The 27774-nt window shown below is 40.8% G+C and overlaps 1 protein-coding gene across 2 annotated transcripts in view; it reads left to right on the forward strand.

Annotated features, from left to right (window-relative positions):
- The first annotated feature begins 2499 nt into the window (after positions 1 to 2499).
- The window catches only part of STOX1 (storkhead box 1), a 28294-nt gene continuing 3019 nt past the window's right edge, over positions 2500 to 27774 (forward strand). Inside the window, exons 1-3 of one of the 2 annotated variants that reach the window (XM_065553485.1) lie at positions 2500 to 2619; positions 20744 to 20896; positions 25029 to 27405. In XM_065553485.1, the coding sequence (XP_065409557.1) occupies positions 20764 to 20896; positions 25029 to 27405 (2510 nt within the window). In that variant the 5' untranslated portion in view covers positions 2500 to 2619; positions 20744 to 20763. Of the gene's footprint in view, positions 2620 to 3061; positions 3454 to 20743; positions 20897 to 25028; positions 27406 to 27774 lie in introns of those variants that run through there. The other variant, XM_008163066.4, reaches the window with a different exon arrangement.

Genomic DNA, 27774 nt, shown 5'->3' on the forward strand with positions numbered 1-27774 from the left:
AGGCCCTGATTCAGCCCAGCACTCATTCCCATCCATAGCCACAAGCACTCCTCTCTCCCAAAACTGCATTTTCTTCCATTTCTTCACAAATAAAAGGAACCTCAAAATACCATAAAGGGCCAGCTCTCCCAGAATAGTAATCTCAGTAAGGGAGGTTGCTCTTCACCATTTCTTGGCCCCTTCATGTTTAACCCATTTCATTACACTTTAGATTCAATACATCAAACCAAATTCTTCTGAAGTCATTTAAGGATTAGATTCAGCCCTGACCTGAACCAGTTTTCCATGAACTGCTCCTCAATGAGGGCTAGGTGGATGTCCAGTTGGACCATTCAGGCAGTGCTTTTAAAAGTGCAACTAGAATACTGTACCAGTTTCAAAAATGGCTGAACGATTTTCTGCTCAGACTTTCCAAAATATTCGCTTTGGGACAGAGACACAGTGTGGGAAATTGCAACTTCACAAGTGATTTGTTTCACAAAAGCTAGGAACATAAGAATGGCCATACTGGGTCAGACCACCCAGCTCAGTATCCTGTCTACCGACAGTGGCCAATGCCAGGTGCCCCAGAGGGAGTGAACCTAACAGGTAATGAGCAAGTGATCTCCCTCCTGCCATCCATCTCCACCCTCTGACAAACAGAGGCTAGGGCCACCATTCCTTACCCATTCTGGCTAATAGCCATTAATAGACTTAACCTTCATGAATTTATCTAGTTCTTTCTTAAACCCTATTATAGTCCTAGCCTTCACAACCGCCTCAGGCAAGGAGTTCCACAGGTTGACTGTGCACTGTGTGAAGAACTTCCTTTTATTTGTTTTAAACCTGCTGCCCATTAACAGGGCCAGCTCTAACTTTTTTGCCGCCCTAGTCACAAAAGAAGAGCGCCGCCCCACCATAACACCCCCCCCAGCGCTGGGCCGCGCCGGACTGCTCAAACCCCTGCCCCCCGAGCACCGCACCGGGCCGCCGCACTGGGCCACCGAATTCCCCCCCCCCCCCGAGCACCGGGCCGGGCCGCTGAAACCCCCGCCCCCCGAGCGCCTCGCCGGGCCGCCCAAACCACCGAGCGCCACGCCTTGCCGTGCCAGCCAACCCCCCCGAGCGCCTCGCTGGGCTGGCCAAGCACCGCACCGCGCCTCGCCGGGCCACCCAAAGCCCCGGAGTGCCGGGCCGCTCAAACCCCTGAGCGCCGCGCTGCTGAAACCCCCCCCCCCCCCAGTGCCGCACTGCGCCACCCAAACCACCCCCGGAGCGCTGGGCCACACCGCCGAATCCCCCGCCCCCCCCCAGCGCCGCGCCGCGGAAACACCCCCCGCGCTGCCTGGCCGAAACAAACAAACAAAAACAAAAAACAATCCCTGGAGCGCTGCCCCACTGAACAGCAAAAAAAAACAAACACCGTGAGCGCCCCCCGCCACCCCAACATTGGCCGCCCCTTCTAAGGTGCCACCCCAAGCATGTGCTTGGTTGGCTGGTGCCTGGAACCGGCCCTGCCCATTAATTTCATTTGGTGGCCCCTAGTTCTTATATTATGGGAACAAGTAAAAAACTTTTCCTTATTCACTTTCTCCACACCACTCATGATTTTATATACCTCTATCATATCCCCCCTTAGTCTCCTCTTTTCCAAGCTGAAACGTCCTAGCCTCTTTAATCTCTCCTCATATGGGACCTGTTCCAAACCCCTAATCATTTTAGTTGCCCTTTTCTGAACCTTTTCTAATGCCAGTATATCTTTTTTGAGATGAGGAGACCACATCTGTATGCAGTATTCAAGATGTGGGCGTACCATGGATTTATAGAAGAGCAATAAGATATTCTCCATTTTATTCTCTATCCCTTTTTGAATGATTTCTAACATCCTGATTGCTTTTTTGACTGACACTGCACACTGTGTGGACGTCTTCAGAGAACTATCCACGATGACTCCAATATTTCTTTACTGATTAGTTGTAGCTAAATTAGCCCCCATCATATTGTATGTATAGTTGGGGTTATTTTTTCCAGTGTGCATTACTTTACATTTATCCACATTAAATTTCATTTGCCATTTTGTTGCCCAATCACTTAGTGTGAGTTTTTGAAGTTCTTCACAGTCTGCTTTGGTCTTAACTATCTTGAGCAGTTTAGTATCATCTGCAAACTTTGCCACCTCACTGTTTACCCCTTTCTCCAGATCATTTATGAATAAGTTGAGTCGGATTGGTCCTAGGACTGACCCTTTGGGGAGCACCACTAGTTACCCCTCTCCATTCTGAAAATTTACCATTTATTCCTACCCTTTGTCCCCTGTCTCTTAACCAGTTCTCAGTCCATGAAAGGCTCTTCCCTCTTATCCCATGACAACTTAATTAATGTAAGAGCCTTTGGTGAGGGACCTTGTCAAAGGCTTTCTGGAAAGCTCTGCAAGCAAAGCTTTGATTCAGGCTGTGTGTTGCAAGCCTCCCTCCTACTGTCTTTATCAAGGACCGGCTGATGGGGCTGGAGTTAAGCAGACTCCATAATGAACAAAACTTTCTGTGACGCGGGGGAACATACAACAACGTGCCCGCCCAAGAAAGAAGCCTGTTAGCCCTCACTGCACGTTTCCCTGGATTGCCAAGACCGGTCTGTACGGTGAGCTGCTAGCAAGTGGAACAATTGGGACACTTTTCAGGGGACAGCGAGGAAGAGGATACAGTTGCATATATAAGAAAACGCCCCAAATATCAGGATGTCTGGTCACCCTAGTGCTCAGGGAGTGATCTAACTCTGAGGCTGGCTGGGCAGGTGAAGCCCCGTTCGCCCCCCTGCAAAGCGTTATCAGCGGGGTCGGAGCCACCTCTTTCCCCAGGGGGCCCAGCAAGACCTTGCCTCGGGGAAGAAGTTGGGGTGCCTCCGACGCTCCCGTGGGACAAGCGAGGTGCTGACCGCCCGGCGGCTCTGCGTCGCGGACACCCCGCACTCATGAGCGCACAGACCTGCCCCAGCCCCGGGACAGAGCCAGCCTCAGGCACTGGACGAGCCCGGAGCTCCCGCAGCACCGGCGCCTTGCCGGCTGGCCCTGCCCCCGCGGCGCTGTCCCCGCCCCCTGCCCGCAGCCCGGCTCCCTCGGCAGCTCAGCTGCAGCCGGACAATGCGTAGCTGGAGCCCGCCTGAGCATGCCGCGGCCGCGCCGCGCGGTGCAGCTGGCGCCCGGCTTGCTGGCCCTGGTGCTGCGCCGGCGGCGGGAGGCGGCCGGGGAGCGGGAGCCGAGCGGCGCGGCGCTGTTCCGGGCCTTTCGCCGGGCCAACGCCAGGTGCCACTGGAACGCCGGGCTGGCGCGCGCCGTCTCCCGCGTCTCGCTGCAGGGCTGGCTGCGGGGCGGCGTGCTGCTCCTGCAGGGCCCCGCCGCCCCTCTGCAGCTGCTGCGGGACGCCTGGCTCCGCAGGGCGCTGCGGCCGCCCCAGGGGTTTCTCATCCGGGCAGTGGGTGAGTCTGAGGGGAGCGCTGGGCACTTCTCGGAGGGGAGGTGTGTCCCCAGGCCGGGCTGCTCTGTTAGGAGGTGACCCCAAAGGGGCAGGAAGGGGGCTGTCCCCATCGCACGTTGAGGGGGGAGTATGGCTGCTCACCAAGCAAACCCCGTAAAGGGCACCTGGAGAGAAAGCAGCGAGGCTGGGAGGAGGATGCCTGCCTGCCCTGTAGCATAATCCTACTTGCGGGGGGGGGGAGAATATTTCTTCCTTCCTTGTCGTCCCTTTCTGGGGCTTTCTGCGCACCAGCTGCTGGCCTGGCAGCGCAGTCTAAGTGCTAAATTCGTAATTGCGACACAAACCAAAATATTGTAAGTTAAAATGAATCAATCTCCCTGGGTAGAAGACGTCTGGTGTGAGGCATGACGTGCCTGTGTGGCTGGAAAAAAGCAGGCAGGTATCAAAGAGGTCTGAGGGATGCTGGTGCTTTTTTATTGAAATGAAGTTGGGGCTGCGAGGGGGGGGGCACGTCACAGAGAGCAGCAAAATGTTCTCAGACTCCTGGAGAATAATTTGCAGTTGTTTAAAATAATTTTCATGCAGGTGACATTGATGGACTGACCCTTTCTAGGCTAGTAATCTGTTTGTAGATTCAGTAAAGCTCCCCTTACAAGATTCCTTTACTTAAGTAATTTCCAGTGTGGACTCTTAATCCGGTTAATATGCATGTGTGTAGCCCCAAAGTGAGAGTCATTGTTGTTCATCAGCATAGGAGTTTGCAGGATCGGGGGTTTCTACAGATTCTGTGATGCCTGTACAAACCAGTACATATGGGCATTACTTTCTATGAATAAAGAAAACTGGCTATTTGTTTGTTTGGTCTTCACTGAGTGGAAAAGGTGTGATTTTGTGTAGTACTTTTAGTTCCATATATGATACTAATGGATACAACTAGGTTTAACATAAAGGAAACTTTTACAGTACTAAAGTACCAATATTTACTGCAAGTTTTAAATGAAAATACTATCATCCTGATCCTTCAATTGGGTCTATGTGGGTAGACTCCTGCACCTGTGGAGAGCCCCATTGAAGTTAACTACTGAAGTCTTAATTGGTGGGGAAATTATTTAAAGATACCCTGAGTAACCTGTTCGCCAATGTGGTGGAAAGCCATCAAAAAGAAAATGACTTGGAGGTCTGAGAGTAGTCCTATCTTCATGCCAATGAAATTGACCTGAAAATATTAGTTTAAATAATTGAAAGCTACCCTACCTTTTTTTCCACTGGTGTAGTCCTCTTAGTTTAAATAGGGGTTGGGGTTTTTTGTTTTTTTGCTCGGTGGCTTTATTTGCTTTCACTTCTATTTTGTTGTATATATTTGCTATATTTTTAAAGGAATAACTAAATTAGCTGAAAAGTGACATTTTCTCTCTATTTAATGAAGCCAGTGGCTTTTTCAAAAGAGCATAGTAAAATGCTGTGAAGAACATCAACAAGTTTAAATAACAAATTCAGATCCTCTCTCACCCCAGCCCTTTCCACTGTGCTCAATTAAACCATTTTATAGTTTGTGATTAGAATTTCTGACTTGTGGGACCTAGTACTGACACCGCTAGAGTGGGTATAAATAAGCAAGGAAAGAATATAGTGTCAAGCATGAAATCAATGGGAACTTTACTATTGACTTCAGTGAAGCTAGGATTTCACCCCATATGTATAAACTAGTGCAGGGGTGGGAAAACTTTTTGGCCCGAGGGCCACATCTGGGTATGGAAATTGTATGGCGGGCTTACCTCCGTACCTGCTTACCTCAAGCAGCTCCCAGAAACAGCAGCATGTCCCCCCTCTGGTTCCTATGTGGAGGTGCGGCCAGGTGTCTCTGCATTCTGCCCTGTCTGCAGGCGCCACCCCTGCAGCTCCCATTCGCTGTGGTTCCCGGCCAATGGGAGCTGCGGGGGCAGAGTGTGGAGTCCCCTGGCTGCCCCTACACATAGGAGCTGGAGGAGGAAACATGCAGCTGCTTCCGGGAGCCGTGCAGAGTGGGGCAAGACCCTGACCCCACTCCCCAGCTGGAGTGCTAGAATGGGGCAAGCCCCGGACCCCGCTTCCTGGCAGGAACTCGAGGGCCAGATTAAAATGCCTGGAGGGCTGGATGTGGCCCCCGGGCCGTAGTTTGCCCACCCTTGAACTAGGGGAACTACATATACATCAAAGGTGATATGTCTATTGTATGCAGCACTGGTTTGGCTTTAAGTAAAACATTGTGGACACTATTAACTACAATTTAAACAAAGATATCCAAGATTTAGGACAGACTTAAAGGCCATTAAATGGACACAAGATTTTGTATTTTAGTTTGGGTGAAGGAGGATTCTGGAGGAGCTGTTTGTTTGTTTATAGTGTGTTTTGGGAGAGAGTGATATCCAATGGGGGAAGTGAACTCAGCAAATTGAGGGTGAACTTGTTTTCATTATTGGATAATAGTAAACATCTACTTAGATCGTAAACTCTATGGGCAAGGACTGTTGTTCTGTATTTGTACAGCATCTTGCACAATGCAGTCCTCTTAGTCCATGACTGGAGCTCTGAGCTTTTTTAAAAAAATGGACAGAAACCATTGAATATTCTAATCAGATTGCATTATAAAGAGCAGCATGTAGACCTCAATACCATTTGACTTATGCAATTAGTTGATATCCAATTAATTAAACTAGTGGCCCATGCAATCTAATGAGGCCAGATTGCAATCATGATTATTATGCATAAAAGTATTGTAGCCTGATTATGGAAGTGCTCTTTTTCACTGAAGACCACTCAGAAATCTGAGCAAATGCAGAATATGGCAGCCCACTTGTTTAGTTGTGGTTCACACATGGAACATATTACACTTATGCTCCAGAGACTGCACTGGCTCATGGTTTTTCAGGTTGAATCAAGGTGTTAGTTTTCATCAATGAAGCCCTTTATGGTTTGCATCCTGTGTATTTCAAAAAGTTATTTGTGCTTTAACCTGACAATAGAGAGAAACTGGGACAATGGAGGTGCTAATCCCTACATTTGTATATCTATAGTTGGAAGGCAGGATATTCTCAGGGGGGGTACCCTCAGTTCTAGAATTTGCTTCACCCTTGCACCAATAGAACCTAAAGTTTGTTTGACCTACAGAACATGTTACAAGGCCTATCTGTTAGGCTTAGGGTGACCAGACAGCAAATGTGAAAAATCGGGACGGGGGTGGGGAGTAATAGGAGCCTATATAAGAAAAAGCCCCAAATATCGGGACTGTCCCTATAAAATCGGGACATCTGGTCACCCTAGTTAGGCTTTTCCTCAGTGGGGGAAGGATACCAAGGCTGTTGCTTTTTGTTATTATTTATTTATTAGATAGGTTGTGGAGTTCTTTAGGTCATTTTTTAGATGGTTAATTAGGATAATTTTTGGCTCTATGTGTGTTCTTGTAGACAGCAGCAAATTTGCAAAATAAATATATAAATATCCAAGTATGTGATAAGTGAGATACACTTTAGTGTAGTCCTTGCTCTGTGTCAAAATCTACGTGTTTATTTGTTTAATCTTTTAATCTGAGTTATTTGCATTTAACCTAATGTCTGCATTTTATATGCATCCATACAAGAACTGTTATTAATAGAAAAATGAGCTCAACATGCCAATTCCTAGTTTTAAAAAAAACCCACATGATTTTAAAGGACTTAATAAATTTATTTGGTTTTTCACTTTGGTAAACTATCCTCGGTCCTGCTTCTCTTAGCTGTCCTATTATCTGTTTTAACACACATGGGGGGAGGTGGGGAATAATTTTCTTAAGTCTACGGTTACCAAGATAATCAGTTTGGCACCTTTCTCACAGGGACTTTGTGTGTAAGCAAAGTTGGCTAGAGATCTGTTAACAGATTTCCTGACCAGTATAAATAGGACCTTATTCAATTAAACATGTGATTTCATTAGCATTGATAGAAAAAAGGTACTTTATATTCTAAGAAATTAGGTTCTTAGTTTTGTTATTGAGGGAAATATTCATTGAATGGGTTACTCTCTGCAGGTAGACTGAATGGTTTCTGTAAGCTAAACTTTTTTGCTCTTGCTAATATCCCTGGCTTTCTATCATTAGCATAAGTATTTAAAGTGAAGTTCTACTTGAAAGTGACTGTAAAAATTGCATTGTGAGATGGGTGTTTGAAATTTTTCTGATCTCAGATTAAATGTGTTCGTATGAGTAAAATTGTTATATAATCAGCCCTGCAAATTCAGTGGCTTCTTTTAAATATCAGATGTGTTGATGGTAGCCAACAGTACACAAAGGATCGATGTGGCCAGTATCACATCTGACTGCCTTTGATTCCTATAAACCCAATGGATCAGGTACCCGGTTTGGAGCCAGGGGAATTTTGGCAGTTGATTATTGAACCAGAATAAAATCAAATTCACTGTCCCAGAGCTGTGTTAGCACTGTAGTGCCAACAGTAGTAAAACCTTACTTCAGGGAGTAAAGTAAGGCTTGGCTTGTACTTAAAAAATATGTTGGCATAGCTATGTCTGACATACAATGCAGACAAAAGCCCCGGTATACACTCTTCTATGTTGAGAGAAGAGGGGTATTTATGGGGAGTTCCAAGACTGAGGGGCAGCATGGGAGAAAGCATGTAGCTGTTTGTGAAGATTATGCATGTAAATTTGGTTTGCTATTGAGGTTGTGGCAGACATAGATTTTTAAAGGGAAAGGTCGAACTCATCCACATGGACTGTCCTCATTTAAATTGCACAGGGGAGCAGTATGAAAGAAAGCACAGAGTTGTTTGTGAAAAGACGTCAAGGATGGGAACCATTGTCAGAGCAGAGGGGAAGGGTTGATACAAAGTGACACAGCTGATTAGGGAGGAAGGGGCAGAGTTGTCTAGAACAGTGGCCCTTGGGGGCCACAAGCAGGTTTCAGGGGGGCCACCAAGCAGGGCCAGCATTAGACTTACTGGGGCCCAGGGCAGAAAGCTGAAGCCCTGCTACATGGGGTTGAAGCCCGGGCCCTGAGCCCCGCCACCCGAGGCTGAAGCCGAAGCCCAAGCGATGTAGTTTTGTGGGGGTCCTGTGGCATGAGGCCCCAGGCAATTGCCCTGTTGCTACCCCCTAATGCTGGCCTTCAATTTTATATGCAGAAAACCCATTATTGTGACACAGGAGGGCCGTGGAATTTTTATAGCATGTTGGGGAGAGCCTCAGAAAGAAAAAGTTTGAGAACCCCTGGTCTAGAACTTTGAAGAAGGAAACATGCTTGAGTTTGATGCATAGTGGAAGGGGAGTCAGGGGAGTATTCAAAAAGGGAATTATGTGATCTAAACAAAGGACAAGGAAGATAGCTTTTTGGTGATGCAAGACTATTAGTATTAATTTGTACTGCAGTATCACCTAATGGCCCCAGTTCAATCTGGGCTCTGTTGTGGAGAAACTGCACTTTTAACTTGGACATTTCTTTGTAAACATGCTGGACTGGAAATGCACAAGCTTAATGGTAAGAGCATATAAAAGTGCTACAGAGGAAAAAGCCGTTTGGCCTAATAAACGTATTCTCTTTCGTTAAATCTATTATTAGATGTTAATCTACCTCCCGACTTTCGTTCAATTCTCTCTTGCTCCATAAAAATGTCTAGTTTCCTGTAATTTATATCTAGGGCCCTACCAAATTCACGGCCATGAAAAACGCATCATGGATCTTGAAATCTGGTCTCCCCCCATGAAATCTGGTCTTTTATGTGCTTTTATCCTATACTATACAGATTTCACAGGGGAGACCAGCGTTTCTCAAATTGGGGGGTTCTGACCCAAAAGGGAGTTGCAGGGGGGTTTCAAGGTTATGTTAGGAGGGTTGCAGTATTGCCACCCTTACTTCTGCACTGCCTTCAGAGCTGGGCAGCCAGAGAGTGGCGGCTGCTGACTGAGGGCTCAGCTCTGCAGGCAGCACCACAGAAGTAAGGGTGGCAATATCATACCATGCCATCCTTACTTCTGTGCTACTGCTGGTGTGGCTCTGCCTTCACAGCTGGGATCCTGGCCAGCAGGCACTTCTCTCCATCTGCCTAGCTCTGAAGGCAGTGCCGCCACCAGCAACAACGCAGAAGCAAGGGTAGCAGTACCCCAATCTCTCCTACAATAATCTTGCGACACCCCCCGCCTCACAGCTCCTTTTTGGGTCAGGACCCCTACAATTACAACACCATGAAATTTCAGATTTAAATAGCTGAAATCATGAAATTTTTGATTTTTAAAATCCTATGACTGTGAAATAGACCAAAATGAACAGGAATTTGGTAGGGCCCTATTTATATCATTTTGTTTCTTAATTTACAATTTATTCCGTATGTTCAGTATGGTTTGAGTAAAGTGGTTTCACTTAAAATCTATTTTTCTGTAGTACATCTTTCCAGCACAGTGATGTAATAAAAGAAATATTGACTGTTGTTACATAGTTCTTATACGTTGACTTGCACAACCATAAAATATCTGATTTTATAATACATTTAATGTTTAAAAATATATTTTATACTTTGGTTGAGGCAACCTAAATTTTTTAACTCCAACTCTGTATAGAATTTATAGAATGGTAGAGCCAGTTGCAAATTTTTGTGACAAAATGTTTTTTCATCAAAACTGAAACGGTACATAGGAAAGGATCAGTGTTGACTATTTTTTCTCATTTCAAAATAAAGTTGGAAAAATAATTGAAATGTCGCCACTGGCATTTTTTGATGACAGGGGGCGTTGGTTGCAATTTTGTAACTCTGTCATGCTTCCATTGAGAGAGATGAGGAAAATAGTCCCCAAGGGAAGAGTTGAATTAATTATAAGTTCATTTTAGTCACTGCGTGGGAACTGTGAATTGTAGAGGTAGGGAAAGCATCTTGGTGAAGGACACAGAAGTAAAAGTAGACATTCAGTCCCTCTTGAAGAAACAACTACACCTCTACTCCAATATAATGCTGTCCTCGGGAGCCAAAAAATCTTACTGCGTTATAGGTGAAACCGCGTTATATCGAACTTGCTTTGATCTGCCAGAGTGTGCAGCCCTACCCCCCGGAGCACTGTTTTACTGCGTTATATCCAATTTCCTGTTCTATCGGGTCACGTTATATTGGGGTAGAAGTGTATATTGAGAGTATTTTTAATAAATGAAGGGGAGAAAATTCAGTGGTTCTTGCCAGCTCTTATTTGAAATTGCATACATCTCTTCAATGAGTGGGCCATCCAGAAATAGGTTGCCAATGCTGTTGTTCTGCTAGAGTGATTATTTTGGTAGCCCATTGTCCGTCTTCTCTGGCTATTAATTAGAGGTTGCTTCCATACCATCCTAGCCTGTTGTCTCTCCTCTGATCATCCTATCCAAATATAGTTTGTTGAAAGTGTCTTCTAGATGCTAAAAGTCAGCCCCCCCTTGATTGCTAATCTCAGATGGAAGAGGATGATGGAAAGCCTTTGTCAACTCCTCTTGCTTGTTCCTTGCCATCTGCAATGGCAGATCCAGGGAATTACAAGCAGTCCTTCCAATGATAACAGCAACTTCCTGTCAGGAAGGAAGTAAAGTTGGAAAGCTGCAGACAAAACCGAAGTTTTAAAAAGTGGCTTTTTTAAAGACCAAGATTAGTTTGTCTGTCTTGTATCCTTTTTTTAGAATAATGTAATTATTTAATATGTCTACACAAGGTCACTTTACAGGCATAGGAACACTGGTATACTATACCAGCAAAGCACTCCTAGTGTGGACACAGCTTATACTGGCAATGCTGTGCATTGTACTGATATAGTAAAGCCCTGGCCCTCCTCGCCTTGCGTGAGCCGTGTGGGTCAAAGTACAGTTTTGCCTGTGTAGCTGTGTCTACACTAGGGACTTCTGCTGTCACAGCTGTGTTGGTCTTCATACCCGACTGACATAGCTATTCTGACAAAAGTCTCTAGTGTAGATCTGGCCTAAACAGAAGTGCTAATATTTGAGAATTGGCATTGTTATATTGGCTGTACATTGTATAGTTTATTTGGCAACTCATGCATGATAGTATTGACAAACAATTCTACAAATATTAGCAACCCAGTAACATGGGTGTTTGACTACCTAACATTTCTGTACCAGTTGCTTATATTTGTATTATTAATGTTGAAATTAAACTTTAATTTGTGTAACTGTACAAATTTCTACTCAAAGTAAACTTTAATCTTTTAAAACTCATTTACATTTTACACATTTAAATATTTGTTGAGAACAAATTATATATTTTTTCAAAGCATCATAAATAAACTGAGAAACTGAAGAGAGCTTCTAAATAACAGAAACTATGTGTACAGTAATTAATATCAATATTAGCATCATAATATTACAACATATCATTAAGGAAAGCCTAGGTGAAATTATTGCTTTTTGAGCAGCACACTAATATTTTGAGACTTTTTGGAAAGCTCATGATTCTCGAGACCTTCCATTTGCTGAGTTGCTCTGTAATGTTACACATGGGAACACACAAACTTAATGAGGATAGCAACTCAGCAGGAGATTGTTTATGTGCTTCTTGGATTCCTTTCTTTTGGATTTCCTTACTGTGCACTTCTTTCATGTCTGTTCTAGACTTTGATCTGCTCTGGTAAACAAGGTTACAGGTTTAAAAATCAAGGTTGATTAGTTTTGTAACCAAATCAGTTACTGTGTTTTTTCTCTCTGTGTGCTGACTTGAAAAGTTTTGGTGGCCTAAGAAACATGTTGTACATGTTGTATTTTATACAACTGTATATAGGTAATCAGAATATAAAGAATATCTTCTAAATAATCTCAAATTTTTAAACTGTTACGCCCAAATTTATTAGCTCTTGTGCTATTTCCAGTAGTACCCTGCGTCTGAAACTGTCAACTTATGTGTTCTATTATTATTTGATCTCTGTGATTATTATAGTTATTTCTGTAAATCCTATACTGCTAAATCTCAGGAAGAATGTCTTGTGTTCTTTGAAAGATGACTTATCCTGAAGCAAGATGGCTTTGAAAACGTATCTGTTGTTTGTTACTTACTCATCTGATGCTCTTAATACAATGACTATGAGAGCCTGTTTTTGATTTCAAAGACCCAGTAGCTCGGAGCACTCACAATTCCATTTGAAGTCAGTGGCAGCTCCAATGTTCAGCACATTTGAAAATCCGTCTCTTCATTTAAAAAAACAAACCAAATCAATAGAAATGTACCATATGCAATAGATGGCCCATAGCAAAGATTGTCCAACAAATAACTAATTATCCCTGTTCATAAACACTTGTGCTTGATATGTACTATAGTGATTCAATTTAATTTGTCTTGAAATTAAAACAAACCGTTCTACAAAAATGATTGGGTATGGAAAAATTAAAGTGCATGGTCAGTCTCTTTCTTTTGCTGGAAACATCTAGCCCCTAGAAAATGTTTCCTTCATTTAAAGATTCTTCTGATTTTTAAAAAGAAAATGAAATATTGCTTGAATTTTGTTCTTGGTCTTTTGAGTTCTTTTACGTTGCCATTCAGAAGTTCCTGATTCAGACTTTAGCAGTATTAACCCCCAATTCAGAATAAAAGCTACAGTTTGTACTCAAACTTTATTTTGTGCAGGACTGTTTCATTTCCTGGCATGCAAATAAGACTATAGTGTGTGAGCTGCAGAATACTGATTTTTAAAAAGTACATATTTCCATTATCTTGTGTAAATAAGGAAGCGATGATTGCATTAACTAATGTTACTTTAAACTTTAACTATCAACAGATTCCTAAATCACAACATCTCATTTCAACATTTATTTAGCTAGTCTTAACATGTCTCTCTCTCTCTCGTTATACTGGAGGATGCTGACTTTCATGACCAATATGTACAGATGCATTTCAGTTGTGAAAATTGTGAATGTTTGTTGAAGGCCCATGGGAAATCCAATAGCTTTTCCAGATGGCTGTTGTTTTGCATGGCCTCATTGACAACATGGTGTAAATGTAGCCATACCCTTTCTTTTTTAAATTGGTGTAATCCATGGGAACTTCACAGCTAACATAGGTCAGAGGTGGGGTGGTCATGGTTGGAGTTGTGCAAAGCAGGGTAGTCATAGCTAGAAATACGATTGCCTGCATTGCCTTGATATGTAAAGATATCTAACAAGATCAACAGGCAATCTTAGACACTTCAGAAGCTAACATTAGGGTTGGTGTACTATATTTCTAATAGATTTGGTTTATGAAGACACAAGCAAAACCAGTGTTCCTAAAGCTGTGTCATCTACACAAAACCTGTGTCATCTACACAGACAGGCACGATTTTGTGTTAACCCTGTTTTTTTTAAACTGTATTTTATTTTATTGAAGTGGATGTGACACACTGACAGTATCCTGAAGAAAACATATGGAATTAACTTTACTGAATTAAATTAAGCCTTCTTGGATTAGGATTAATACCTTTGGGGTACATTGTGTTAAAAATGCAATTGTGTATGTGGTGTTGTGGAACTGTATGTATTTTTAAGGGAAGGGTAAAGAGGAGACTAGCAGAGGGTGATTAGGTAAATTCACTCAGGTTGTAACATCTCCAGAGAAATCACCTTTCTGGAAAGAGAGAAGAGGGAGTTAAAAAAAAAAATAGAACAACTCTTGAGCATGTTCAGTGGACCCCTGAAATTTTTACCAGAACCAAATGAAGCCCTGTTCCCTTTGACATCACAACACGCATGTTCTCCAATTGGTTTGATCAGGTAGTTTCAGGCTGGAACGGGGACCACTTTTGGGACAGCTTACAGTTTTGGAGACTGATACAGGTATACAACAAAATCCTTCTTGAAATGACATTTATATCAGAACAGAAGAAGATTGGAGGCACAAAACTGCTTTGTAATTTGTTTTCTTTTTGAAGAGATCCTCTTCAAATTTTTATCTTTCATTTATAAAAGAAAAATACACTCTTTTTCTGTTGGGAATGTTAACAGATGTGCTGCTGCCTGATTAACTGAGTGCAACAGAAAATTATCTCCAATTATTAACCAACAGGAGCAGCAAAGTTGTGAAACTGTGCCACTCTCATACCTTAATCCATGAAATTCAACATCAGAGATGTGAATTTTTTTTTACAAAGGGAAACTAAATGCAAAAATACCCCTTGCAGTGTGCAATGTGATGTTTAAATTAAACTTTTGCTCACATGTAATCCATTTAATGGAAAGTGTCCTTAGTGTGCAAAATTAAATTACAATCAGCGTGCCCTGATTAAAGTAATTAACAGCTATTACTTGGCCCTTGAACATAATAGAAGAAAAATTTATATTTAAGATAAATGGTTTTTATAGAACATGTTCTCTCAAGCCCATCTGATGATCAGTTTTGAGTTAAATCGGGTTATTTTTAATAGGTATTGGGCTGCAGAATGTGAATTACCAAGAGATTCAAACCCATTTCAGAATGAAGTTGAATCCCCAACAAAGAGTGGGGAATTAATTTTAAAATGAAACTGGCTTTAGTCTTTATCTGCTTTTTTAAATCCTGTGTTAATCCTATACTGATGTTAATGGATGATACTGATTTATTTGCTCCTTTTGACAGGCTTCCCTTTAAAACAGGAGAGAGCCATTCTAATCTATTGAAATAAAGTGACTGAGTATAATACCTTGGATGTAAAAAGGTAGAATTAATTGTGAAAATGTACATCTTTTTATCAATTTTCATCACTAATATTGTAAGAGGAGATGTTGGAGAAGCTTCACTTTCCTACTTCAGTATAGACTAGAATAGACAAATGGTACATACAGAACAGTCAAACTGATTGTGCTGTCATCAGGCTGTGGGATTTGATATATTTAATTTGTTTGAATAATCTGGCACCGAACTGGAGTTTTACCATCATTGATGTAATAGCTGCTCAGACTCTACAGTACATAAAAATACTTACAATTAAAGAGAAGATAATTCTAAGACCAGAAGTCTAACCTGAGTTCATAATGTAGGCCTCTTGGCTCAGTTCACATTTTTACTCTGACACTCCCTTACTACATTGTATGTGATGGTTCCTTTGGAAATATTTAACCTTGCAAAACCACTAAATAAAGCTCAAGGTAAAATTAGCAAATATGTTAGACTGCTGGTGAGTGAGTGGCCTTATTAAAATAATTTTGCCATCTATTTTGGTCTGAGGGAGCTGTGGTGGTTCTGTGGGTTATATAATCCACCAGCTAAAAATTATCTATGGACACTAAACAACCTTGGTAGTCAATTTACTGGGAAAGATAAATCTTCTTATATTGAAAGTGACAGCATTGTCCCTTCTCTTTTCCTCCATTTGGATCCCTTGTACACTCTTCTTGATGCTTTCTATTAAGAACATTAGACCCTCACTGTCACATGATTTTATTTTTATTTATATATAATATATAATTTTCTGTAAATGTGAAAAAACAGCTGTCACCCAAATTAGGTTTTTACCATTGTGATTGTTGAAAAGGTTTGGGGTTTAGCTCCTTTGCTGAGGTATGCAGACCTTGTGGAATTAGAAGCAGAATTCTTTATGCTATTTTGCATACTAATTATCTTGTCAGCTATTGTAGGTGGAACACAGAACCTTGGGCCTCTGTCTTAGTAGGTAAACATGCAAACAAAAAAAGCTTCATTTCCTTTTATAATGTCCTTATCTGTATTTGGAAGTCTATCAAGTGTTCTGTTAAAGATTTAGGCACTTGAAACCAGCTTTGTGATAATTTTTAAAGTATTTAATTGTTGCCCATTGCCATATGTGGTCCTTAGAACATATTTAACACACTCATGCTCTGAAAGACAGAAATGTGTTTCAGCATGACATAATGAAGCAAGATATCAATACAGCATCTAAAGGGCATGATCAAGGAAATCAACTGGAGTCTTTCCAATGGGCTTGGATCAGGCTCCAAAAGAGGAACGCAAATAGTTCTTCTCCTCTTTCTGCACTTTGACAGCCATGCCATACAAATCCATTTATATTCCTCACGTCACTTGTGAGAATGGATTTGTATGGCATGGCTGTCAAAGTGCAAAAAGAGGAGAAGAATTATTTGCGTTTCTCTTCTGGAGCCTGATCCAAGCCCATTGGAAAGACTCCAGTTGATTTCCTTGATCATGCCCTTTAGATGCTGTATTGATATCTTGCTTCATTTTCACCATATGTGTCTATGCATTCCAGATGTTTGTAATTAAACTAAGCAGGCTGAGGTTGCTATTATGCGCTAACATTAGAGTAAGAATTCCATGGTAACTGGCTACATGCGTTAGAAGGTAACTTTAAGGACTAGATTTTCAAAAGTTCTCAGCACCTGCAGTTGGGACCAGACTTTCAGGAACTGCTGATGCTGAGAACTTCTGAAAAATCTGGCCCAAAAAGTATAGCACTAGGTCCCTGGTTTTAAAATCTTTACAATCTGCAGGCCGCTTGCGGCCCAATCAGCACACAGCAGTGGCCCATGTGAATCCTCAGGGCCATACAGTTAGTGTGTGTGTGTGTGTATATATAATATGGATGCGGACCACATAAAACACAGAGAGGTGCATATGCGGCCCACAAGGGTAAATAGATTGAGAACCACCTGTCTATAGAAAGGCACAAAACTTGCATGTTAATGGTGTTGTGCCTGTTTATGCTAGGGCTAAACTTAGTCCTTTATATAAAGATGCAGCAAACAGAGAACATCGACAGTAGTAGGGTTATCATGCAAATGTTTATGGGATTCATGGAATGTTTAGCATGGTCAGTTTGTTGAACTCTGCATGGTTACTTTTGACTAAGAATAATTGAAATGTTGATCTTGCATTTTACTTGGCTTACAATGTCCATTCTGTGTCATATAACAGATATCAATATATTCAGAAATGTGGATAACTTAGTTGTGTTTTTTGGTTCTCTTTAGAATGAATTACTCGTTATCCTAATACACCAGGTTTTTGAAATCTAAGTGCTAAATTGAGCTCTGGTGTAAGTAGATACAACTTCATTAACTTCACTGGAATTATGCTGGCTTACACCAGAACTAAAAGTGGACATAAGTATTTATTTTTAATGCCTAAACAGGCAGAAAAGCTCCCATTTGTTATGTACTATTAAAACCCAGTAAACCTCCCAAGTTACAGAGATGGAACAAAAAATCCTTTTACATTGGTCAAGAGTATCTGGAGGCTTTTCTGTTCACTGAGTACTGTTATCTAAGGCTTGTATTACAGATGACTTTCCCACATTTTGAGTCAGTACGTACTCCAAAAAGGTACTCTCAGGTTTCATGTATCCAGGTAATTAGCTGAGTTTGAGTAAACTGGTAAAACCACTTGAAGGTCAATACATGACTTTCTGGCAAACTGCCTAGTTTGGAATCAGTAAACATGCTTATGTCAAAGTTAATCTGTGCAACATGTTTCAGAGTGGTAGCCGTGTTAGTCTGTATCAGCAAAAACAACAAGGAGTCCTTGTGGTACCTTAGAGACTAACAAATTTATTTGCGCATAAGCTTTCATGGGCTAAAACCCACTTCATCAGATGCATGGAGTGAAAAAGCAGTGTGTGTGCTTTTTCACACACACACACACACACACACACACACACACACACACACACACACACACACACACACACACACACACATTTTTTATATATATATATATATATATATAATATTATAACAGCACATGAAAAGATAGGAGTTGCCTTTCCAAGTCGGGGGTCAGTTTTAATGAGAAGTAGATCAGTATTTTTATATTGTTATCCATGATCTCCTCCATGCTTGCTTTAAAAGTATTTTGTTTTTCTTAGTATTTTAAATAATGTTTTTATTTCAGTGATCGAGAAGCACTATGATCTACACTGAATTAAAATGTGTGTGTTTTCTGATAGTATCTGTGAATTGCATTATAAATGTGCTAAAAATTCTGCAGCTGTTTCAAGCAGTTTGAATATGTAAATTTACATCAGTTAGAGTGGGGTGTTCTCTCATGGGCATATGTAGATTGAGGCAGTAATGCACATGAAAATAGTTATCAGAAGGCAATCACCACATTACATGTGTTTTGCTATGTTGCCTGCCTCTTGCATGGCAACCTGATTCTTCATGGAAAAAAACTGTAAATGGACAAAAGCAAAACAGAAAACTCCAACATAAAAATAAGTTGCAAAAAGAATCTTGTAACCAGAGGGCTTACCTACACTAAAGAACTGAAATAGCCAGCTATTCTAAAAGGCTGTTATTGAAGGTTTATTTTCCTTTCTTACACAAAGGAAGCTTACAATGATGTATGCACCTGCAAGTAGTAACTTAGCAACATTACTGAGGAAATAATGCTCAGCTTTTTCTAAACACTTTTGGTTGAACATAATCATAAGTTGTAAAACAAAGGTCCAGAGCAATTTAATAAAAGTTTTTCAAAGTGCTGCTCCTTATTCCATTTACGTAAGAGACATATTCAATGCTGAGTGTTTTTCTGGCTACAGTATGATAAGGGTCAGATTACATAGTCATCCAACTATCTATCCGGTTTAGTTAAATTAAACCTGAATTATTGCTTAACCTGATCTACACAAACTTAGCATGTAAAGTCACACTTCTTCCTCTATAAAAGAAAATTAACCTCTTTGGCTCTGGAATCAGCTCTCTACCTCATAAAGTACCCAATGGAGATTTGCTGTTACATTATGCATGCCTTGGCAGTTGATGATACTATGGGGTGTATGTGTAATATACAGAAATACCAACAGATGACAGAAGAGAATAATTTATCTAATCAAAAACATACAGTTTTACTCAGGGAAATAATGTGCTGTTAATCTTACCATGTGTGCAAACCCCCGCTGTATAGTCTTGTGGCTACTTATCACAGTGATGTAAGTATAGGATAGTCTGTGTTTGTTTAGGGATTGATTGTGGTGGTGGTAGTTGTTTATAGGCTTTTATATCCCACTTATCACTATAGTATCAGAACTTCTGACAAATGTTAATGTGTTTGGCCTTATCCCTGTCAGGGAAGGGGGAAAGGATTATCATCCCCAATTTACGATAGGGAAACTGAGGCTAACTAGTTTGACTTGACCAAAAGGACCCAAATGTCCTGGTTCACAGCCCAAGGTCTTGCCTACAAGATCATTATTCCTTGGGCTGCAATCCTGTAAATACTGATGCACATGCATGAAGCTTATATGAGTAGTGCCATTTAATTCAACTCTAAAGCAGTTTGTTAATTGGGACTACTCATGTGTGAAGCATGTAAAGGGCTGAGTAATTTGATGATGCTGTATATATGTTTTGTGCTGATGATAAACAATATATAAAGAGAAATAAAAACAGAAAGGTTAAGTACCTTTTTCTGAACAGGAACTGTGATCCACTTGATAGGGATGGGCCTGAGAGTCTGGATACCTGGGTCTTGACCCAGACTTCCTGTGTGACCTTCAACATGTCACTTTGCTTCCCTGAGCCTCCGTTTTCTGTTTATAAAATGGGGATAATATTTACCTACACTATAGGGTGTGTTTTGAGGAATAGCGTAAACTATACAATGCTGTATAAGTACAAAATTATTGTTGCAACCGGACAGTGGCAGAGATGATAACAGGACTGAGAAGTTTTCTGGCTCCCTGCTTTATGCTCAGTCAACTAGATAACCCTGTTTTTTGGGCTTTGTCTACACATGGGAAACTTACCAATATTTTTCTACCAGTTCTAGCAGTGGTTCAGATGAACTGGTCTTAAAATTTGAGAGAGCAAAGGTTTTATCTTTTGGTATGTCTGTTTTCTCTTCCATCCCAATTTTGTGAAAACTTTGATATACAACTCACCTATTCAGAGAAGTTGCTGGGTGTTTTGTTTTTTGCATAGCTCTTCAGAGAAACATAGATTCTATATTTTAGTGTATGTAAGCTGTCATTCAAGCAAGCCAGAAGTAGTCAAACATCCTTTTCTCTATTTTTAACTCCCTTCTTAACTCAGCTTATACACAATTTTACATTGAATTAAAAACACCTATGGTAAATCTCATTTTACTTAAAAACCTTATTTCTCTTGTTGCAAACATCAGTGCATTACCATCAGCTTGCCAGGGGGGTCATATTTTTATTCCTTGAAAAATATTCTTATTAATTAGTTGATAAAAGAGTAGGGAAGGGGAGAGCGGAGGATGAGAGGGTTTACTCTGAGACGACAACAGAAGTATAAAGGGGAGGTAGTGGCAGCTTAAGTTCATGTTTAAGTGGCTATCACATGAATAATAGTAAACTAAACAATATCCCAAATAAGCAACTTTCTTTATTTTTTTACATTTTAGGTGATGTATCTCCAATTCACATGAATCCTATTTCTCAATCCCAGTTTGTTCCTTTGGCAGAAATTCTTTGCTGTGCTATATCTGATATGAATGCAGCTCATGTTATTGTTACCCAGGAAACATTAATGGATCAGTTGGTGAAACATTATCCAGGTAATATGTTGCTAATTTTTCCCTTCAGAAGCTAATAGATGGTAATTCGTATATTGCTGACAGTGCATGTAAACATTCATTAACAATTTGCCTGAAGCTGGCAAAATGGAAGAATATAAATGAACAGGTAATCACACAGTAATTTATACACCCACCCGCACTATCTTTCTAAATCTGTATACAGTTTGGTAAAATGTATTTTATTTGTGTATAGAATTCTTTCTACAAAGTATCACTTTACATTGAGAAATAGAAAGAAAATAAGAATGCTATGAAAGTATATCTGTGGCTGTATGCTAAGGAGGGAGAGCACATGAAATTGAAAGAGGTACTGAAAGAGGCCAAAAGGTAGAGGCGTGTAAAAATGTGGGGCTCCTAACTGGAGATCCTAAAGCTTTTAGTCACCCTCTTGAATGGATGGACACGTGATATTTGACTTACGGATGGGGTGTGGGATTGGCAAAGAAGAATCCATGTTAAGGGTCTGTGGCCACAGATAAGATTGGCCTCAACTTCAGGTTGGGTGGCCAAATATTTCTTTGCCCCAAAAAGGAAATTCTAAATTCATCACTCACTCTAAGGCCTGGTCTACATGTGGGGGTGGAGGGATGTCTATCTAAGTTACGCAACTTCAGCTACACGAATAACATAGCTGAAGTCGACGTACTTAGATCTACTCATCATGGTGTCTTCACTGCAGTGAGTCGACTGCTGACGCTCCCCAGTCGACTCTGCCTGCACCTCTCGCCCTGGTGGAGTACCGGAGTCGACGGGAGAGTACTTGGGGGTCGATTTATCGTGTCTAGACTAGACGTGATAAATCGACCCCCGCTGGATCGATCGCTGCCCGCCGATCCAAAGGGTAGTATAGACATACTTTTTATCCTGTAATGCTCATTTAGGGTATGTCTAACAAGAGAGCAGCAATTTCCCCTGAGCTCCCAGGGTCAGGAGCACCTAATTACAATGTTTTTTTTTAAAGTCCCAGATGCTGGGCTTCTCCTGAGACCTTTTCCACTCAGTTCCCCAAGAGTTCAGTCTGAATCCAGTCTTGTCACTCAGGTTCCTTTATTTGGCATACAGCAAAGCTACGCTGAGTTGATCAGACTGAAGCATAGGAAGTGGGTATAGGGTGTACCACACATCCAAAGTTACACAGAAAACCTCTTCCTTTTATATACATTTACACATTACATTGCATTTATTATACATTGCATCACCCCTTTTGGGATTGTCTTGGTCACTTTGTGGAACTAATCCCTGTACAGCATGTTCTGTCCACCTGCTGCCCATGTTCGACTTTATTCTTTACCTTATCCTTACACTCCTGACTTTTGTTGTCCATGGTTATCTTGTTCTCAGTAAATGGTTCCCTGGGTGTTCCCCCTCTTACATTAGCTAGTTCAGACGTTTTGTCTTTTTATCTTACTGACCCATTTACTTATGTTAGACTAAATACTCCATTTTCAGCCTGCTGATCTAGTTACTTCCCTAATCCTGTCTTCCAAGGCGTTGCCTACACTACAGGGGAAAGTTGATCTAAGCTACGCAATTTGAGTTACATGAACGGCGTAATTCAAATCGATGTAGCTTGGACCTACTTACTGCGGGGTCCACGCTATGCGACGTCGACGCTCTCCCGTCAACTCCCCTTACTCATCTCAATCCGCTGGAGTACAGGAGTGGACGGGAGAGCGATCTGCGGTTGATTTAGCGGGTCTTCGCTAGACCCGCTAAATTGACCACCGATGTATGGATCACCATGCGTCAATCCCCTGGTAAATGTAGACAAGCCCCAAGAAACATCCCCCATGTTTAATTACTCATGTCCAGCCAGGCCTACATCTGGTACTCCATGAAAGTTGCTTGGTCTGATACTTCTCATCTCTCCTGACCCTTAGTGCTCCTCTAGTCCTGCTTAGCGTACAGGCTACTCTGGTAAGCAGATATCCATCCTGCTTGTTTGCTTGTAATGCAGAAATTAGAGGTTTCTAACTATAGGCTTTTAGTGTGTGACCACAGATTGGGCTAGCGTCCTGCCAAGAACTTGAAATAATTTTAAATTGCATCACAACAGCCCCAGATATGACCTTAGCTCAGATGGAAATGACACTCTAAATACTTGTAATAAATGAAGGGATATCTCACTCTGCCAGACTACCATAGATGGTACCGTTTTACTAGAAACTGTCATTCACACTAAGTAGGACTGCAGGGGCATGGAATTTATGAAAAACCTAGGATGGCCCCCCAGTTTTCAGTGGATTGTCAGGGACTGGAACCTATGATTGAAAAACATTGATAGAAATGGTAATCAGCAAGGTAAATACCAGTGGCAGTTGAAAACTTGGGTTTATTTGTATTTGATGAATTGAAGAAGAGAATTGCTATCTCGGATTTAGTTGAGCATCCTGTCTCCAACAATAGCCAGTACTACATTCGTCAGAGGAAGATGAAACAGTTCCTATAATGTACCATTGTGTAATAATGTGTCCATAGGGAACTCTTCGTAATTGCTGTCAATTATTGGGTGACTGCACAGTTTGTATCTCTTATAAATATTTTATCCTATTTAATGTAATGAGAATATCCTCAGTTACCTATACAAATGTTTAATCCTTTAAAAACAACAGCAGCAAAATGTGCTAAATAATGTAGGTAGGATCTAGAATCCCAATACAATACTGATTTCCATGAGCATAGCTTGAGGGGTCAAATGTTGCTGTTCCTAACACTTTAAAAGTTCCACATCATCAGTGCCCCCCCATGTGTTCCTACTAACTACTGGAACAAATCCAACCAAGGCGTGGCTGGCCCCTTTCCTTCCTCCTTTTCAAAAGTTGGCTTATCTCACTACTCAGGAGTTGGGGTTGATGAAGATGAACTGTTGTCTGCCCCTTGCATCTGTTGGTGGTGAATTCAAAAGACTGGCTAGTGTATCTTTTTCACTGCCCTCTATTGGAGAGAATTCATAATTGCTGTCCTTTACTGGATCGTCTATAAATAAGCCCCTTCATTTTCAGTGTAAAGCAGTTTTTACCAAAAAAATTCCCAGGTTTTACAAAAGGTATTATTCATTTTTTTTTCTGATTTTCACCCTACTTTTTTTATCATTCAAATATATAAAAATAACTTGTTTTATTAGGAAAATACAGTACATTGCATGAGATATATCTATTACGATAATACATTAGTCTGTGTACATGCAAAGCTGCCTGTTGAAGTAAGGCTACGTATTAGTCTACAAGATACACACAGTAAACAAACAGGCATGCATGCAAGCTCTGAAGAGTATGAGCATCTGAACATACTGATGAATCTCATGCCCACCACAAGAGGATTTCTGTTAGTTCTAAGCATAAACTGCGTATTTACGAAGGACCAGGTTCTGAGTTCTGTTCATAATTCCGCATCTGTGAAGTTTAGCTCACAGTCGTGACATCTCTGTCCTGTATGCTGCTACAGGGTTTCGTTTAGGATATTTTTTGCTGTTGGACAACTGACTGTGTGGTGTTGGTGTTTTTTTTTTTTTTTATTCTGGCTCTTAAAGCTGAACACGGTTATGTGTCTTTAAACCATCTGGTTAAGAATGGCATCACATGATAGAAACTGTAGGAGTTTTTATTGATAAGATTGATTTTGTACTACACAAATTCATAGTATGTGAGTGGTCTTAGGGCAGGTCTACACTAACCCCCCAATTCGAACTAAGGTATGCAACTTCAGCTACGTGAATAACGTAGTTGAAGTTCGAAGTACCTTAGTTCGAACTTACCTCGGTCCAGACGCGGCAGGCAGGCTCCCCTGTCGACTTCGCGTACTCCTCTCGCCGAGCTGGAGTACCGCAGTCGACGGCGAGCACTTCCGGGTTCGACTTATCTCGTCCAGACAAGACGCAATAAGTCGAACCCAGAAGTTTGATTTGCTTGCCACCGAACTACCGGGTAAGTGTAGACCTACCCCTAGACTCTTTTGTAAACTCTTCCTACTTAATCAGTATGCTTCTTGTATGTCTTAGTCACTTCCAAATGTGTTACATTTCAGTAAATTACTGTTCACATCTAACTTTTCATGATTTTATGTATTAACTTATTTCTGATTGAAATATTTATATACTGTATCTTTATTATAGGTATAGCAACTCCCTCACAAGAAATTCTATATAGTGTGCTTGGAACTCTAATTAGAGAAAGGAAGATATATCACACTGGAGAAGGCTACTTCATAGTGACCCCTCACACCTACTTTATCACAGATAATATCATGAAAGACAGTAAGAAGTTCCTCTTAGAGGATAATTGCCTTCTACTGCCATCCACCTCTTACCTTCTAAGCATGGAGAGCTCTGTAGATCTAACAAAAGAAAATGTTCCTATGGTGTCGCATTGCAGATCCTGCCATTGTTTCCCTGCTCAGGCTATATTCAGTGAACAAAGACATCAGCAATTAATTAACCATGAACCTAATGGAAGAGGTCAGAAAGGCTCTGGTGAGTTGAAGCCCTCAGTTCAGAATCAGCCTCTCTCTAAATCAGTTGAGACTCAGTCATGTGACACAACCAAGTCCTTAACTTCAATGAAAGAAAAAGAAAAATGTAAAAAGTTTGGCCTTAGCCTTTTCTGGCGTAGCACATCTAAAAAAGAAAAACTTAAAAAAAAGTATTCTTCTTTTTCTGCCCAATTTCCTCCTGAAGAATGGCCAGTCAGGGATGAAGATAATTTAGATAACATTCCACGTGACATTGAACATGAAATCATCAAGCGTATTAACCCTGTCCTGACGGTAGATAACTTAGTTAAACACACAGTACTAATGAAGAAATTTGAGGAACAGAAAAAATATATTAGTAAAGGCACCTCAACCGAAATGTTGACAGTTAAGCAAAAGCATATCTCAAAGGGGTGTGTTCTTAAAAAGCAAAGTAAAATAGCAAAGCATCACAGGAAAGTTCAATCCAACAAAGAAAAGCAAATAAGAAAAACCCAGAGAAAATCTCAAGTCAGTGAGGTTATGTCAGAAAATGACAAACAGGAAAAACATGCAGAGCATCTATCACATGTTACAAATGAAGTCATAGCTCATGAACAACTATATGAGGATGCAACAGTTGTTAAATCCCATTTTATATATAAAAAGCAAATTAAGAATCCTTTTCAAGGTCTACCATGTAGAGAGAAACTTTCTACAAAAGAGCACAAAGGTCAGAAAAACAGTCAATTTAAGTCCAGGATTCAAAAGCAAGAATGGAATTTTCAAAGGTCAAGGTCTTTGGATTCCTCAAAAACCTTTGACCGTGAAGCCATACAATCAAATGCTGAAAAATGCAGTGACAAAGCCAAGCAAAACAAATCATCCCACGTTAACAATTCTTCCCTCCAATCTATCAGAGGCCATTTCAGTGAATGCTCTAATTATCCACAATGCAGTGCTTTACGAATAGATGATAAATGTCATTATTCCAGAGAGAGTAGCCTTTCTAACTATGTCTATAGGGGGGCAAACAAAAAAGTTATTGGAGATGTTCCAAAAACTTGTTTCTCTTACATTGAAGATATGTTTGAGTTTAAGGAAGAAATAAAGTATCCACTGAGTTCAAAACATACCCATCAGTGTGACAAACCTGCCATCGTATGTGAGCTACTAGATCAAACATCAAATCAGTTTCAGAATTTCAGTCTTTCTGATGATCCTGCTGACACTAACCAGTTTAAACAATCTGAAAATGGTGCAACTCAAAGACTAAGTACTGACAAAAAGAATGAACTAATGTTTAACAATACTACTACTAACTGGCCTGAGTCTGTTAACCCAGAAAAAAAAGGACTTACTGATGATCAGACTTTGTATCAAAAAGTAGATGATGATGATGCTTGCAGTTCATTATATCTTGAGGAGGATGATTACCCTAAATCATATCAACAGCAACTCAGCCACACCATTTCAGAAACAGGAGACAGGAGTAAGGGAATACAACAAATAGGAACTGAACTGTCTCTCAGAAACTGGGGTCTTAATATTCATCCAGCTGAGTGCAATACTAATGTAAATCATTTAGATTCTTGTGGGCATGAAGGAAATGAATGTTATAGTCATACTGGGTCAATGGATAGCTCACAAGAGTGCCAGAAAATGCATCTTGCAGGAGAGAATTGTTTCCATGATCGGCTATCTCGGTTTGCTTACACACATCATGAAGAGAAAGTTGATCTTGCTGAACATGTTCAGGCTTCAGATATTGGTGTCAATATATTTGATTTCTGCAAAACAAATGAGGGTGACTCAGATGCTGAAACTTTGCCAAACACTCCCAATGAAATGAGAGAGAAATCAGCATGCTGGACACTGGGACTGCAGACCATGGAAATGAGAAAAAAAATTGGAAAAAAGCAACAGCTTTTTAATAGTACACATACTACAATTTCAGGGCCAAATGTCCAAAAAGAACCAAATAACTTAGAAGGAACAGAAAATCAGAGCATTACAGGAGACAGCGGAATTGATTCTCCAAGGTAAGAACACAAATGTAAATTGTTTTTTTTTTAATAATAATAATATGATTTAGGAAGAATTGCTGGAACAGATAACAATTGTATTGTTATGAAGAACTCCATTGCTAAAATGCACTACAGAAATGCCTCCAACAAGATCATGCTAAAGCGTCTGTGGTATAAAACTTTCATACACTTAACTAATATAATATGTAACAATTATGTTTCTCTGAGGCAGAAAAATATCATTAATTCTGTGTTACAGATGGGGGAACCAAGACACAGAGAGGTTAAGCACTTTAGTAGGAGACACTGTGGCTTAGTGGTTAAAGCATGGGCCTGGTAATCTGGAGGCTTGGGTTTTGACATTGACCTTGCTATGTGATGTTA

Source organism: Chrysemys picta, chromosome 7, assembly GCF_011386835.1.
Source record: "Chrysemys picta bellii isolate R12L10 chromosome 7, ASM1138683v2, whole genome shotgun sequence".
Taxonomy (NCBI): Eukaryota; Metazoa; Chordata; order Testudines; family Emydidae; genus Chrysemys; species Chrysemys picta.